Raw genomic sequence first — 17,139 nt, 5'->3', positions numbered from 1 at the left:
ACTTTCTCTCAGAACTCTCTGTCTGCCAAATAAATAAATAAATAAATAAATAAATAAATAAATAAATAAATAAATAAGAAGCTAAAACCACCAATAGGTGGCAGAAAGTCAATGTCTTAATGAGGGAGTCATTGAATCATTCATTAAACCGATTCGTTCAAATGGCTGATTCATTCAGTAATTAAACGCTGCTGTGTGTTGCTCGGAGATGCAAAATGATTCTGCTGTGTCTTCATTTGGAACTATTTTTACTGGCAAAATAGAGTAAAAACAGACAATATTGTGTCTAAAATGCACCTAGCAATATTGACTTCCTGTTTATTGAACTATATGTTGACAGTGCTTGCTTGTGTGATATATTAACTATATCATATAGAAATAAGACAAAACCTCCTACAATGTTTTTTGTGTAATTGTAACAAAGTTAAATGTGTAATTTTAACTGCATTCTACTAGGCTGCATCACACAGTGAATGCATAGTCTCTCAAGACACTCTATCTTATTGTTTGTTTTTGGCAAAGTGAGTGACATACTTGATAATGTCAACAACAATACTTGCGGCATTATCGTAGACTATACAGTACATATCAAGAGGTTTTGATTTTTGGCTGGAGTTTCCCTTCAGCACCCACCTGTGTGTCTCTCTCTGTGGTTCGACTGGTTCTGCGGTCCGAACGACATCCTGGTGCTTCTCTTGCTGTTGAAACTCCTGGCCGTGTCTGTCCTCTTTCTCCAGCTTCAGTGCTGCTCTCTGTCTGGCAAGCCATCTGTCATCCTCCTCCTGCCGCTGGAGCATCATGGGAGTTACCATGAGCCTGTGGCTTTTCCCAAACTGACTGCTTGAAGAGAGGCCAAGGCCTGAGGTGGAGATGGACGAAGGACCTCCTGAGGATGAGTATGGAGCAGACTGTGGCATGAGCAGCGATGCTTCTTTGGTTTTGTCTGTATTGATAATTGAGAAATGAATAAACATATTATTCTCCAAGTGGAACAATTTTAAATGTTTTATTAATATCTACTAAATATACTAGAAGGACCAAAAATGGGAACGTCTTACATGATAAAGTGATATCGAGGAACACCTTTTATCTTCAGAGACAATGTTATTTTTTATTAGTATTTTAAACTAGCTTTTATTTTTAAATTTTCAATTTTCATTTTAAGTTTTAGTAATTTTGCTGTCTTTTTTATCTTGTTACTTTTTATTAGTTTTTGTTTTTATTTCTATTTATCTTTATTTTATTTCATTTTTAGTAATTTTAGTACTATTAGTTTTTGTTTCTTTTTTAAAAAATATTTCTAGTTAGCTTTACTAAAACTAAAATAAAAAATAAATTAGTTTTAGTACTATAAATTAATCTAATTTATTTTAGTTAGCTTCCAAGGCAACTTTAACAACTTGTTTTATTTAAAAAAGTTATCATTTTTCTATTAAGCTTTAATTTATTTTTTATTTCAGTTTTAGTTTTACTAATTTTCGTACTTAAATTTATTTCAGTTAGTTGCCAAAGCAACATTTCTAATTGTATTTTTTTTAAATTTCCAAATAAAGTTTTTACTTTTTAGTTTCTTTAAAAAATTCTAAAACAAAAACTGAAATAAAAATAAAAGCTAAACAAATATTGTTAAATAAAATAAGTTGATAGTTGCCTTAGTTTTCAACTTTTTATCTTTTATTTCAGTTTTAGTTAGTAATGTCAGTACTTAAACATATCTATTTCAATTAAGCTGCCAAGGCAACATTTCTAATTTCCATGTCATTTTTTTTTCAAGTTTAAGTTCAGTTAACGAAAACTATTTATATTTATACAGTATAAGTTTTAGTTTTGGTGAACAATAACACTGTTTAGAAATGATTCTCAAATGCAAATGCAAATACAGCTGAAATGTGCGCTGAGATGCTGAGCAAATCTGTAAGCAGAAAAGTTCTCCAGGTGTTTGAGAGATGAAGGGTTTAGAAAGAGACCATCTTAATGGATCCTGAAACCATTTAGCTGAGGGTGTTTTCATCATGGATCATGGGATTCACATGAATGGTCTCATTCATTTGCTATTATACAATTATGGAGAGCAACCATAAAACCTTCTGACTTCCATGAGATTGCCGCCAAACCATGTTTAACAGCTGGCAGTGGTCATAATGGGTTTGAAGGAATCCTTTGGGTTTCTCCAAACATAGACCTATCCAGATTCATCAGACTATATTAATTACGAATTACCCATGAGCAATGCAAAAAAGGCTATTTCAGGTAATATTTCTCAGAGTGAACTATCAATCGTAATTTAAATTTGGAATATTCATAAAGCCAGCTGTAGTACAATAAGTAACTTAAGTTGAGAAGTAAATAATGTGGATATCTTAAAACAGCTGTACAGCAGCATGATATTAAATGGATGAAAACATATTAATATACACTGCTACTGTTCAAAAGTTTAGGATCAGCTTTGAGGTTTTAAAGAAAAACACTTTTATTCTTCAAGGATGTAATCAATTGATCAAAAGTGACATTTAAAATGTTACAAAAGATTTAGATTTCAAATAAACGCTATTCTTTTGAACATTTTAATCAAATAATCCTGGAGTAATGATGCTGAAAATTCAGTTTTGCATCAGAGAAATAAATCACATTTAAAAAAAAATTCAAATAGAAAACAGTCATTTTAATAATAGTCATTGTAATAATATTTCACAATATTTCTGTTTTTACTATTTTTGATTGAATAAATGCAGCCTTGGTGAGAATAAGAGACATTCAAAAATATTACGGACCACAAAATTTTGAACGTTATTGTACACTTTCCATTATACTATAACTTGAATATATATATATTATAATAATATTCAAAATATTTCTAGGCTTTTACAATATTATAACACAATTGCACAATTAAACTTTTCATCCTAATTACAGGATAGAGGAATAAAAGTCCAGATGGAATAATGGATAAAGGGATAATTCACCCAAAACAATTTATTTACTCACTTTTGCATCGTTCCATTCTTTCATCATCATGGGTCATATTCATATCTTGTGAAATGCTAAAAGTTTGAATGTCTTAAATTTTAATCTGTTCCTCAAACAAATAAATGCATTTGTCTTGTAATATAGTGCACATGAACTACTTGTATGATACTTTTATGTCCTTCTTGGAGCTTGAATGTTTTGAACCCCATTGACTTTCATTGTATGGACAAAACCAGCCAAAATATTCTTCAAAATATCCTATATTGTGTTTTAGAAGAAAAAAATCCTGACAAATGATGACAAAATGTTAATTTTTGGGTGAACGTCCCTTTAAACAGGACCTATTATGCTTTTTTACATTTTCTGCTTTCTTTTTTTTGCTGTTTGAGCAAGAAAAAGGTCTGCAAAGTTATAAAGTCACTCCAGCAGGAGTTATTCTCCATATCAGTAACACTGTTTCTCAACTCCCTGAAACGCCTCCTTTCTAGTCTTGAGTTTTCTTCTGGGTACAAACATGTCACAATATTCTTCATTTAAATAATTCCTGCCAAAGGCATACTGTATGCATAATTAAGTGGATGAGGCTTGGTTGAGTTAGTTAGTGTGTTAAAACTCATGGTGATGGTAAGGGATATTTAATTTCCTAAAACGCTCGAAGTGGCTGACCTATCACAACACACTGGTCCAGCCGACCAATCAGAGCGCATTGAGCTTTTCAGAAGGGGGGCTTCATAGTGACATGAACTAAACAGGGCCGGGTTTCCCAATAACAATGTATCTTAGCACTTAAGAGCGATCTCTATGTGCGAGGTTTCCACGAACGCTCAATTCCACGTGCATTTCCCAAAAATGCACTTAACATGAACGGGCGAGAACGTGTTCTATGTGCAACTTAAGAGTTGCTCTCCGTTTCTCAAGTGCTGAAATATTACTTTATAGAATCATATCCTTCTACGTTTAACCTTAATCGTCACCTGATGTGGATTACAAAAAAAAAAATTAAATAAATAAATAAAGATAGCCTACCTTTCAAAAATATTAAATTAATGTTCTTCTGGAGGAGGTAAAGCGAAACAAAGATGTAATTTTCAGAATATTTCTTTATATTATACATAGGCTATATATATATATATATATATATATATATATATATATATATATATATATATATATATATATATATATATATATATATATACACATATACACAGTCAAACCAAAATTTATTCAGACACCTTGAACAGTTTATTCACTTAGTTTAAAAGAAATGGTAATAAAATATGACAAGAGCTCAAGAGTTAAACTGTGTCAGAAAAAATTTATCTTAATCATGTCAGCAAAACATGCAAAACATGGTCAGGTCAAAGTGTCTGAATAACTTTTGGTTACAAATTTTAATCAATTTTATCATGTTAATCATGTTAGCAGACAAAGGAGCTATCTATCTTAGATACTATCTCAAATATTAATAAAGATGACAAGTTATATCATTTGAAAGTTCTAAATGTTTACTGTCAAATATACAGTGTCTTTTTTACGATATAGATGCTCCAGCACCAGTAATTGTAATTTGCGTCGGGTGTGCAAATAACAACATGAAAAATCAAACGGGACTTCATACCTTTATAATGAAACAGCGATCACGAGATGAATCCAATCCGTGGCACTTGGGTAAAATGTACATTAGAGTCCATTGATAAACAAAAAACAGCACTTTTGGTCCACAAAAGCATTAAATCTATGAAATATTGATATATTATCCATTGTTTGCATCACATTTCTTCTGAATGATCTGCTCTCCATCATCATTCTTCAAGAAATTATGCAACCTGAGCCACGTTTATGTTGTAAGAATGTATATGATCATATATCTCAAAAACAAATGAGCCTGTGTCCAACGTATAATTTTTCAAAATGCAGCAGTTTTAGTAATAATATCCAATCCAAGCAGTGCTGTTGGAGTTTTATATCCTCCCGCAACTGTCACTGTAGTAAATCTCAGGAACAAAACTTTTAGCCAATGTCACGATCCAACAACGTGAGTTCTGTTACATTACTTATGTCTCTATGACAAAAAATGACGGAGTATTTGAAGTCTGTTTTGCTGCAATGTGAAAAAAAAACTGCAAAACGCGCCGACGCGTTTTTAGACCTCAGAGTGTTATCTTCCGCATGCGTGCACATCTTCACAGACGCACGTCTCAAGTCTTGACCATTAATACAGCAAGCCATATTATTTTTTATTGTATATATATTATTATTTTATAATTGTATAAAATAATCCTGAAAAAAAGCACAAACACAGCATAGATGCCAAATTCAGCGGCTGGAATTAGCTGAGGTAACATGACGGCTCACAGACAGCAGCGGCAAACCTGTCACTCAAGTGAACGCCCTTAATTATGCAGAAATTTAAGGCTTAATATAATTTCAATGGATGAGTTATAAAAAAATTCACCCCCCTCAGAGTTGTCATGAAGGGCAAAATTAGCTGTATAGATCAAAACCACAATTTGATCCAGGCTGGCAACATGTTTTTTTTTTTTGCCATAAAGTTGGCCATTTGAACATGGGACTCAATGAGATTCTGCTCTCTTTTGGAACCTGTCCTTAGCGGCAAGTCGGTGAATCACAGTTTAAGTCACTTCTGTATTGGCTTTAAGAGAAACTTGGTTGTCCTGTAGGTGACCTCATAATTCTGGCTTCTTTCTGTCCACTTAGGGCTTTACGATTACTCCAGAGCACTCATAGATCTACAATGATTTTCAAGTGCTAGTTAAGTTACAATGCTTTTGGAAACAGACCATAATATTAAGAATAGTCGTACAATCGTTTTTATGAACTTCTTCGGCTTACAATGCTTTTGGGAAGCAGACTGGGAAGAGAGGAACTGCAAAAATGTGTGAAAAATAATGCGTTTTTGAACATTCAAGCATGAAAACCTATTCTAGTACACCCCAAAAACATAATCAGGACTTTGTAAATATTGTGTTACTGGATCAGGGCGGTTTTCAACATCATACCTGGTCTGTTAGCAGCGAGTCTTTCCTCAAGCTTGGCTCTTTCCTTCATGGGCTGCCGGTGTGCGTACAGATGAGACTGCGAGTGAGAGATCAAGTGTTGGTTTGCCGGCGGCTCGTGGCTCAGGTGGCGTTTCTCCATCGCCTTGACCGCCTGGATCTCTTTCCCTCGCTCTTTCTTAATCTCGACCTCTCTTTCTTTCTCTCGGTCTCTGTTCTTCTCTCTCTGCACCTCCTGTTCCCACTGCCTTTCTCGTTCAATTTCACGCGTTCTCTCTTTCTCTCGTTCTCTTTCCCTCTCCTGCTGGCGAAGTTCCTCTTCCATCTGCAGCCTGCGGAGGGTCGAAACACACACGCACACAAATGGTGTGAGATGCAACACTCTCAACAGGAACAAGAAGAATACAGTCAGCGAGAGGCCGCAAGAACACAGGAGAGTGTTGATGATGTTTGGTTCAGAGTTCGGGGAAGATGGCGAGAGCATGTTTGTGTTTATGATATATAGGAGAATATCTTATGCTGATGATGGAATGATCGTATTTACACACAAACACCTGCAAAATTCGGAATTACCAAGGGGAATGCCATTTAAAAAAAATCATTGAGTTTAACTGTATGCAAATTAGCATCTCTGTGACATGGCAACTGGAGTGCATTCACCTGATTTGCATATGTAATGCAGCATATATAACTATATATGCATATATGTGCATTTGCAAGGCAGTGTATCAATTGTGGTAAGGTATGTGGTAAAATGTTGGTTAAAAAAAATTTCAAATATAGATAATTAGGGTGGGAAAAAGACAGCAGATTCATAGTAACATTTAATATAGATGGAAAAATAGATAACAGGTAAAAAGAGAAATGACCAGACCAATCATTGACCACAAAGACATCATTGTGGTCAGTTAAATTTCGAATGCCAAAATGTCTGGCAGTGTCGAATGTCAGATATGGGATATTTCTACTTGATATCTTCAACCCTCTGCTGAAAAACAAAAAAAATAAAAAAAATAAACCAGCCTAAGATGGTTTGCTGGGCTTATCTAGTTTATGCTGGTCTCTACACTTGGCCAAGTTGGTCTTCAGCTGGTCTCTGAGCCTGACACGATGAAAAGTGGCCAAAAGTTCTCTGAACCAGCCAATAGGCCAGTCTGACCCGGCTGGGAGACCAGCTAAGACTAGTAAACTAGTTTAGGATGGTTTTCAGCTGGCTTATTATTGCAAATGTTTATAAAATGGATTTATAATCATCTAATAAAGAAATTTTGATTCACTTGTGCATTGTATTTGATTAAAAGTGAATGTTCATCTGGCTGGGTGCTGCAATGTTTGTGAGACATAACATTTCTTGTTCGTAAAAATTGTATCCTCAATTTCCAAGTTAAAAGTCTAACTTAAAGTGGCAATCTAATGTGTTTTTCAGAAAAGTAGGAAATTCTGGCTACTGATTTTAACTCTATTACTACAAGAATTGCTATCAATAATTACAGTAAATTAAATTAAACATAAATCTATTTACAGAATAATATATTAATATATACATTTTAGGTTATATATTAATATGTAAAATTTAATATTTAAATGTTTTTAAATGACATAAAACAAATATATAGTAAATTAAATTGAATAAAAAATACATAATAAAAAGTCAAGGCAATAAATTTATCTACAAAAGAAAGTTTGAAAGGAGTCTTGAGTCATGTCGTTAATCAGTTGGTGAAGATGATGAATAACAGAAGAAATGATAAATATTTATAATTTATATATTATATTATATTATAATAAATTATATTTTAATACATTGCTCACCTTGCAACCACCATAATTATTAATTCCATCTTGGAAATCTATATAATTATCAAAACAAATCTATTTAAAAATAACTAAAAAACTGGTATAAATATAGAATAAATATTTTATATTTAATATATTTAATAAAAGGTACTATTACTATATCTAAAACAGCCAATTAGATTGGGTAGAAAATGGTTATATTATTGCACAGTATAAACATACACATGAATATGTTTAAATTAATTAAACATTTAATTATATGAAATTAATTTGATTGAATGAATCTTTTAATATTTAATTGAATATTTAAATATTATTAAGTATTACATACAATTTCATTAAAAAATACATAATAAAATGTTAAGGCAGTAAAATCATCTACAAAAAAGTCTGAATAAAGCCTAGAGAAAATGACAAATAACAGAACAAATCATAAGGGATTTCAATACAATGCTTGACTTGCAACAATTTTAGTTATTAATTCCAACTTGAACATCCATTATATGTGTAGTGTGTGTGTGTGTGTGTGTGTGTGTGTACCTCTCAGAGTGCAGCGCTGACAGCGACTGGTGTGCGATGTCAGGAGGGTAAAAGATGCCTGGCATGGGCAGGTGAACAGCAGATGGGTGGAGGGCCGGCAGGGCTCCCCCCTCTGGAAGCGGGTAGTAATGCGAACGGAGGGCGGACAGACTGTAGTAGTCCTCCATCCTGATCAGCCACAGGAAGCAGAAACAGAGAGCACAGCTAATTAGTGCCTCTATAAATAAATCGCTCGTTCATTAACCTCTGCTTTCTGGCCCTCCGACATGAACATCTCTGCCTATTTCTGTCACTGCTGTCTCACCTCCGCTCAGTCCCACAAAGAGACAGGCTGAGGGGGTTATTTATACAGAATGAGAGGGAGATGACAAAAGAGGGTCAAATCGAGAATGTCCATGTGGAATATATATGAAAGAACAGGATATTCCTTGCTCTATGCAGACAAACAAATAGTCCAATCCATCCAGATCAAATATTGAAACAAAACTACAAAATTAACTCAATCTCTTTATGAACATTTTGATGTATCAGATTTTGGGTGAATAGACTCAAGATGAGCAAAAGTCGTATGGGATTGGAACGACATGAAAAGTGACCAAATTTTCATTTTTGGGTGAACTATCCCTTTAAGACATATTGTAATAAAAAAACTTTATCAATATGTTTTTTTGTTTTTTCCGGTCTAATATTGGAAGGTACTATATATTCAAAAGAACCACCAAAACTACACCACACACCTGTATGAAGCAAGCGAGGGGTGGGGCAAATATCCTGAGTGAAAGTATGCGAGAGTGTCGGCTGTGGTTCCTGGACTGAGCCCTAGAGGGAGCAAGGGCATGCGCAACTCTTCGGCAGAGGCATACGGACGAAAGCCATCGCGAAGATACTCCTCCTGCGGAGCCCCTGCTAGCAACATATTAGGAACCTGCCTGGACAGGCTGAGAGAGAAAGAGAAGAACACCAAATAAGAAAAAAGGACTATAAGTTGTAAGATGTGCAGATGTGTAAGAATGTGTGGAGTACTGACTGAGTTTGAAGACGAGGGTCTTGAATGAGAGCACTCGGGGTCATGTTGAAAGGGTGGGCTGGACCCAGGTACGGAGGGAGGGAGAGGGAGGTCTTCTCCTGGGCTGGTAAAGGCCGATCTGGTGCCAAACGCTCTTGGGCGGACACTCTTAATGCGGAGTCAGCCTAAAATGGGAAAAAACATTAAAGGCAAGGGCATCAGGTTAATTTTCTTGCAGATCTATTAATACCAGTGTACACAAATATTTGTTTATATTATATAATAATACATTTTATTTATTACACACTTTATATTTCAACAAAATCCCTAAGTGCTACAAACTAAAAGAACACAAAAGAAAGGTAAAAAGGTGGGTTTTAAGGCCACATTTAAAAGCATCCACAGACGTCCTCAGATGGTTTGGGAGAGCATTCCACAGACTTGGAGCAGCTGAGCAGAAAGCCCAATCTCCCATAGTACAGAGCTTGGTTCTAGAGGGTTTCAGAAGATATGTTGAAACAGAATGGAGGGTACGTGTAGAGCATTGTACTCAATCCTGAATAAGACAGGGAGCCAATGGAGCGATTTAAGGATGGGATTTATGATCATATTTGCGCACCCTCATCAGGATCCTAGCATTCCTGTTCTGAATGTACTGCAGCTTCTGGAGGCTTTTGCCAGGGATCCCGATGAGGAGCACATTGCAATAGATCTGCTACGCTGCTGCTGAATTGCCGCTGCTGAATTGCTGCTGCTGCAGAGCAAGTACAGGAACTTGCTACTGCCATTACATATGCATATACGCTGCTGCGAGTCAGACATAGTGCTGCTGCACAAATAGCAATAACAGTAACCCATAGCAGATCTATACAGGTGGAGCTGGGGAAGGTGGAGGGTTTAAGAGGAACTCTGAAGAGCGCTGCAAACTGCTATAGTAAATGTAACTAACCAAGCCGTTTAAATGTGTGAGCAACAAGCTCATTGGCTGCATAAGTGACATGAACCACTCAGCTTGTGCCAAGTAGTTAATGCTGTAATTATCATCAGCTTGCGTTAAGGACCCATCAGCCAGCGCCATCTAGAGTTTCATGACTGAACTATGTATATAACAATTGTCCACCATCTCACTGAATGAAATAGTCCGGTTTAGCTGTTGTACATTTAATTATTAAATACATAACTCCCCAAAGTAAGTGAGTACAGGAGTGAGTGAGTGAGCGAATCGGTAAGTGAGTGATTGAGTGTATAAGTGGGTGATTAAGTAATAAGGAAGTGAGTGAATAAGTGAGTAAGTATTGAGTGAGTGAATAAGTGAGTGAATAAGTGAGTGTGTGAGTGAATAAGTGAGTGTGTGAGTGAATAAGTGAGTGTGTAAGTGGGTGATTAAGTGAGTAAGTAATAAGTAAGTGATTAAGTGCGTGAATAATTGAGTGAATATGTCAGTGAGCAAATAAGTGAGCGAATAAGTGAGTGAAAAAGTGAACAAATAAGTGAGTAAATAAATAAGTGTGTCAGTGATTAAGAAATTAGTGAACAAGTGAGTGAGTGAATGAGTGAGTGAGTAAACAAGTGAGTAATTTAGTGAGTGAGTACATCTTTTTTGTCCCTACACAAAGTATCAGACTTATCCTCTGCAACACTTTTTGGTGTTATTGACTTAATTCAAAATTGAAAAATCCTGATTATTTAAAAAAAAAAAAAAATCCATCAATGCATACAATTCGCAAGTAAAAAACTGTCAGTATATAGCAGATCTGCATCAATAGATATTGAACACACATCACATATGCTGTAGCCATAATGATTTGATACATAAGGTGCTATATATTGCTGGGCAAAGTGAGAATTAATGTAAATGGATCTATGACTGCATTCACGCAGTCAGTGTTTGGGACTGAATTGTGCAGTTGGGTCCAAGATAAAGAAAAAAACGAATTCTTAGATGTACCTTTTTGTATTCAGGTTAGTTTTGAAAAATGTTTATATGTGGAGTAATGATCAAGCAAAAAGTAAAAAAAAGGGTTTCTAACACCTTAAATACATGTGAATGTACACATCTTAATAATTATTTTAAAAAAGGTTTTAAATATATTTTTCAACCTGAACCTTGACTTGTCACAAAAAAGAGCTGATATATTGATAAACATATCATATCCATGTTTTTTTTCTTGCATGTTGGCTGCACCACATACATTTGACAAATGGTTTTAAAATATTTAATGCTTATTTTTTCTAAAAAATAATAATAACATATTATGCTACACCACTTGACAAGGATATTTGTTCAAGAATTTTATCATTTTAACCTGGATTTTTTTTTCTTCATTACACTGGCTGCAATAGCTATGTTTCCATCCACCTATTCTTATGCCAATTTTGGGATGTTGAATAATAAAAAAAAACACTGGATCGAAACCTAGATATGTCACCGCATTCCACACTGCTTATAATTTATCTGGGGTTAACAATTAATCCTGGGTAATCATAAGATGATGTTTCACAATGTAAATTCCTAAACCCTGGGTTATCATTCTTATTTGCATATTTACAGTTTCAGTGTCACTGATTGGTCTGAAACAATGTGTGGTTAACACCGCAAAAACTCTGTTCGGGGAGCAATAAAAACACAACCCCCCCCCCAAACATATTTCTCCTTTGACGGCCATTCAAAAGTCTCTTTGCTTAACAGCCAAACTGTGTGTGAACAAACCATACTAAGCATCCAAACTAGTTTGACAACTATTTGGCGAACATAATCATATATAAACCTTCTATGTATTTACTTTAAAATCAACTCAATTCATTTTCAAATAGGTGCTAAAGTCTATAAATGAAACAGCAAGTGAGTGTGTGGTTGAGACAGGCATAAAGAAGAGAGACAGCATGGCTTAAAGCTGACTGAATATCCAGAGCATTGGTCCCTCTATCCTGTCTCTCTCTCTCTCTCTGTATGTCTCTCTCTCCAGGCAGAGCTACAGAAGACTCTTTGTGTAAACAAAGAGAGGGTAGTTTGATCAAGGGAAAGTGCCTATTGTCTCTCCTGATGTCCCTTGACTGCAGTGCTAAATAAACTCAAAGCCACACAGAACGAGAGCTGAACAAACCATCCATCCACATCCACACACACACGCACATATTCTGGCATGATCTTGCGGTCGCGCCTGAGAGTCACCGAAATAATGGACATGCAGGACACCCACAGATCAGCCCATTTGCACTAATCCAGCCCAATTTAAACCCTGCGACCCCATCAGGACCTCAATCCCTCTTCAGAGCGGAAGCCAGCGGTCAAGCCCTCCTGACCACACAAACATAATATCAGCCCTGTGGATGAAGAGGTCTGGGGAGATGTTTCTGTATGTATTGATTGGCAAAGATAAAGAAAAGGGGAAAGAAAAGTTTGGTTTCACAACCAAATGAATGCCTCACACATGCTGGACTAGTTACAATTATTTTGTGCTCATGTCAGATAATAGTTTATTTAAATGAAAATAAAATCATGAATAAAGCACAAAACTAAAATTCTAAGATATTAGGACACCAAAACATCTCAGAAGATAAGGATTGCCTTTTTTAATCATCGGCTTTGGTTGAAATAAAATGCTGGACAATTTCATAGTCCTCCCTCTCTTTTGCACTTCCCAAAGAAACATTTTAGCACTCATGTAACATAATGAAAAGCAAATAATGCACATTAAATGTATAATTTTCTGTTTTCTGTGTGAAATTTTTAACGGGTATATCATATAGTTTGATTTGTCAACTTTTAGGAATATTCTAGCATATATAGAGGAACTCAGAGCTAAAAGACATGGATTAAATTGTAGTTTTCTGTCATACCTGACGTCCTTCAGACCTCCAAAATCCATTGACTGTTTTAGTTGGGGCGATTGTGACCACAGGTGGGGTGCCTGTGGGCGGACCCAGGCTAGTAGCCATGGCAACCCGCTTGGGTGTACTGACTGGAGAAATGTGATTGGTCACCGGGGAGGAAACATGCGATGACTCGCCACTAATAGAACCTGAAAAAGAAGACAGATGAGTTAGGAGAAATCTTGAAAAAATGTTATTGAGATATATCATTAAATATATCTCTTGATTTTTAATAAATATTATATATAACTGTCAAATCGATTAATCCCCATTAATCACATCTAACATAGAAGTTTGTAAATATAATTATATATATACACATATATTAGGGGTGTGACGATGGGTCACAAGATCTCGCAAGATTAAAATGTGACGAGATTTCTCGTCGAGGCAAAAAGTAGTCTCGTGATATTGCCATGACAGTGTGTTAGGATGATTAGGAAAGAATATGCCACTGCTATGTTTACATTACGCTTCCACTGTCATTTTGTTTTGCATTTAAATAAAAAACAATTCAGTTGGATAACGGTCACTGGCACTCCATATTCACAGAGTACGCGCGATCGCAAAAGTGAAAGTAAACGCGAGGGCGCATTCAAACGCGATTTCAATACCCTGCATTTTGAAAGCGGCTCCCTGATAAATGCAAATCTCTCTCAATATGAAAGCTATTTTAGGCTGGGCTATGTACCTAGTTGTAACCATCTCTTAGCTCTGTATTAAAGAAAAATGTGGTCTTATTTGCACTTTGAATATTGAGAGAGTATGATTATGGCTGCACTTATTGTAAAGTGTTACCATAAAAAAAGTTTTCTCTTAATCTTATTAAGCACAAACAGTAAGGTTTCATTTGTTAACATTAGTTAGTTCATGATAGTTCACAGTGTATTAACAATGAATGACTTTTTTTTAACTAACATAAACAAAGATTAATAAATACTGTAGCAAATATATTGCCCATTGTTAGTTGATGTTGGTTAATACATTAATGTTAATAAATGAGACCTTATTGTAAAGTTTTACAATTTTTATTTATACTGTTTTTATTTCTATGATCAGTTTGTGGAAAGGAGTTCAGTTAAGAGGTCAAATGTTGTAGAAGCATAAATCATGTACAGCAAGGTCTGAAGAGACTGAAATCATACAGAAGAGCCTACTCAGTCAGTTGAGTTAGTTGACCTTTTACAGTGCTTGAGTATTGTTGTCTTTTATGCATATGATAATTCATACTCATTAAAGAGAACTGAAATGAGGATTTCTTAAAAATAGTGTGTAAAAATATTGTCTTTTCTCATCTCGTTCTCGTGAGCTACCTGTCTCGTCACACCCCTAATGTTATGTTATGTTATGTTATGTTATGTTATGTTATGTTATGTTATGTTATGTTATGTTATGTGTTATATGTTATGTTATGTGTTATATGTTATGCTATGTGTTATATGTTATGCTATGTGTTATATGTTATGTTATTTATATATATATATATATATATTTATATTAATCACACACACTCACTTTATATTCATACATTATTAAATATAATTAATTTAATAAATAAATTATTACATAATTCTTATTTAATAATTATTATACAAACAAACAAAATAAAAGCGTTCTCAAACAGCTAGTGGGTAAAACATTTTCTCTCTCTCATCCTGGATTCAATCCTGAATCTTCCACAGCTCAATGAGCCTGGAGTACATGCGCTAACTGCTAACGCAAGGTTCTGACAAAGAAGTGCAACGTTCTACAATATGAGAGAGATGTATAATAACATCAGAGGCAACAACAGACTATCTAGACTAGTAGAAGTGGCAAAGAAAGGGGGATGTATTTGTATATGTGTGCATGCCAGACAGAACTAACAACTTGTCAGATGAAGTGAACATACATCACTTTCCTGACTGCCAACCTCGCTGCTATCAAAGCCCCTTTAGGCTGTCAGATCAGATGCCAGTTTAAAGAGATAAAGAAACAAACACTGCCATCTCCCTTTGGAAAACACACATGAACATGCACTCATTCCTCTAAACCCCTACCGCAGTAATGCAGCGCTTTACTGTGATCAAAGACAATTTGAGTGTGTGCGTGTGCGCGTGTATGTGAAGCATGCACACATACATATCAGAGTTGCCTAAGACACTCCAAAATCCAAAACGAAGACATTCTTTGTGTCTCACAACAAAATGTATAAAGAGAGAAACTTTACATTAACATTATATCTAAGTCACATTGGATAAAAGTGTCTGCTAAATGAATAAATGTAAATGTATATGACTATTCAATACACAGTGTTCTGGAATATTTAATTCTGATTAATATCAGCAGTGAGCAATCAAATATGTTTGTATAATGTCGACTAAATAGTATTTCCATAGTGTTTCAATTCAATATACTGCATGGTACGTTTACTTTAATATCTCTCATATCGTTCTATAGTCTCTCTATTTCCATATCAAATCAAATTATATAATTAATTGGCACTAACTTACGAATCAAAACTATTAGCAACCAACTGCAGTAAAAACAGCCCTGGAGGACTTCGGTATTTAGTTCATGATATGAACTTTTGAGAGATGACTAGAAGCAATAAAACAAAAATGTCACTTGAAAAAACAAGACAAAGACCTGGATGAGAGTGGAAGACATGTAAATATGTGAGCTTGAATTGCAGATTAAAAATGCCTATATAATATATTAATTAATATTTTAATATTGTAACAGTGTTCTAGTTGCTAGGCAGATTACTTCCTGCATTGTAATTATGGCTAAATTGGGATTTTATAAGTGAGGTGGTAATGAAATCATTTGAGCTCAAATCAATAGTCCACATCCATGTATTTATCTATTTGGCAATGGCAACTATAGCTGTGTAATAAGCAGGATAATGTACAGCAAGATACAAGATCTGATCACCCTTGCAATAATGAATGGCTGACTGTACATTATCCCTTCCATAATCTGCACTTCTTGTGGTTTCAATTGCAGTGAGAGTGTGTGAGAAGTGACTTTCCTCATTAAGACAGAAACTTACACAAGGCTTGAAACCACACAAGAGCAGAAAAAACCCATTGCCGCTAAAAGCAGTATCTATATAAGACACCCAACACAAAGAGTAAAGTAGGTCAGCCCTCCTCAGAGTGCTTGTGTCTGCCAGAGAGCTGATAAGAAGTCAATACTCTGAGTTTTGTACTACTTCACTCCCTTTGTGTTAAATTTTACTTTACTCTTTTACATACCTGCTATATTTCTACCTAGAAGTCATTGACAACTAATAATAAATAGTTCATACAAAGAGAAGCGCTGCTATTACTATTGCCAAAACTTATGGTTAGGGGTTTTTCAGCAGCAAAAGAAGCACATCCTACATGGTTTATGCTATGGACATGTATGATTCCACATATCGTGGACAATAAAACAGGTGAAAAATACCCAAAATTACATATTTTTCGAAAACTTTTCCTGGTTCATTGCGATTTCACTTTTTTAACTTTAGTTAATGTGTAATGTTGCTGCTTGAGCATAAACAGTATCTGCAAAGTTACAGCACTGAAAGTTCAATGCAAACAGAGATATTGTCTTAAGTTATGGCAGTATAATGTCTACAAAAACGACCGGTTTGGACTACAACAAGCTTCTGCTCGGGTTGGTGACATCATAAACCCTGCATTTAACATTAACACTGTCCCCGGGAACACGAAAAAAAGTGTGCGAGGCCATGTCGCGTGGATAAAAGTCTTCTTCCTAGGGATGCTGGACTTCGGGAATAATGTTTAAAATTTATGTTTAATTCTGTACCTGACAATTATAATGCTAATTTAGCTGTCTGTGTTGCACATTTTACGGAAGACAGCTTCCAGAATCTACAAGTTCAATGCTGGATTTACACAAAGGCTATTACTGAAAGATGGAGCAGTTCCCACTTTAAAAGCAGAA

The 17,139-nt window shown here is 35.1% G+C and overlaps 1 protein-coding gene across 1 annotated transcript in view; it reads right to left on the bottom strand.

Moving 5' to 3' along the window:
* The window catches only part of gse1a (Gse1 coiled-coil protein a), a 40,500-nt gene that overhangs the window by 9,408 nt on the left and 13,953 nt on the right, over positions 1-17,139 (bottom strand). Inside the window, exons 3-8 of the mRNA XM_067379525.1 lie at positions 13,171-13,352; positions 9,352-9,515; positions 9,062-9,262; positions 8,325-8,492; positions 5,991-6,319; positions 634-943 (exon numbers count right to left, since the gene is read on the bottom strand). Of these exons, the coding sequence (XP_067235626.1) occupies positions 634-943; positions 5,991-6,319; positions 8,325-8,492; positions 9,062-9,262; positions 9,352-9,515; positions 13,171-13,352 (1,354 nt within the window). The remainder of the gene's footprint in view (positions 1-633; positions 944-5,990; positions 6,320-8,324; positions 8,493-9,061; positions 9,263-9,351; positions 9,516-13,170; positions 13,353-17,139) is intronic.

Source organism: Chanodichthys erythropterus, chromosome 24 (genome assembly GCF_024489055.1).
Source record: "Chanodichthys erythropterus isolate Z2021 chromosome 24, ASM2448905v1, whole genome shotgun sequence".
In the NCBI taxonomy this organism is placed as follows: Eukaryota; Metazoa; Chordata; class Actinopteri; order Cypriniformes; family Xenocyprididae; genus Chanodichthys; species Chanodichthys erythropterus.
This window is presented reverse-complemented; position numbering and strand designations above follow the sequence as displayed.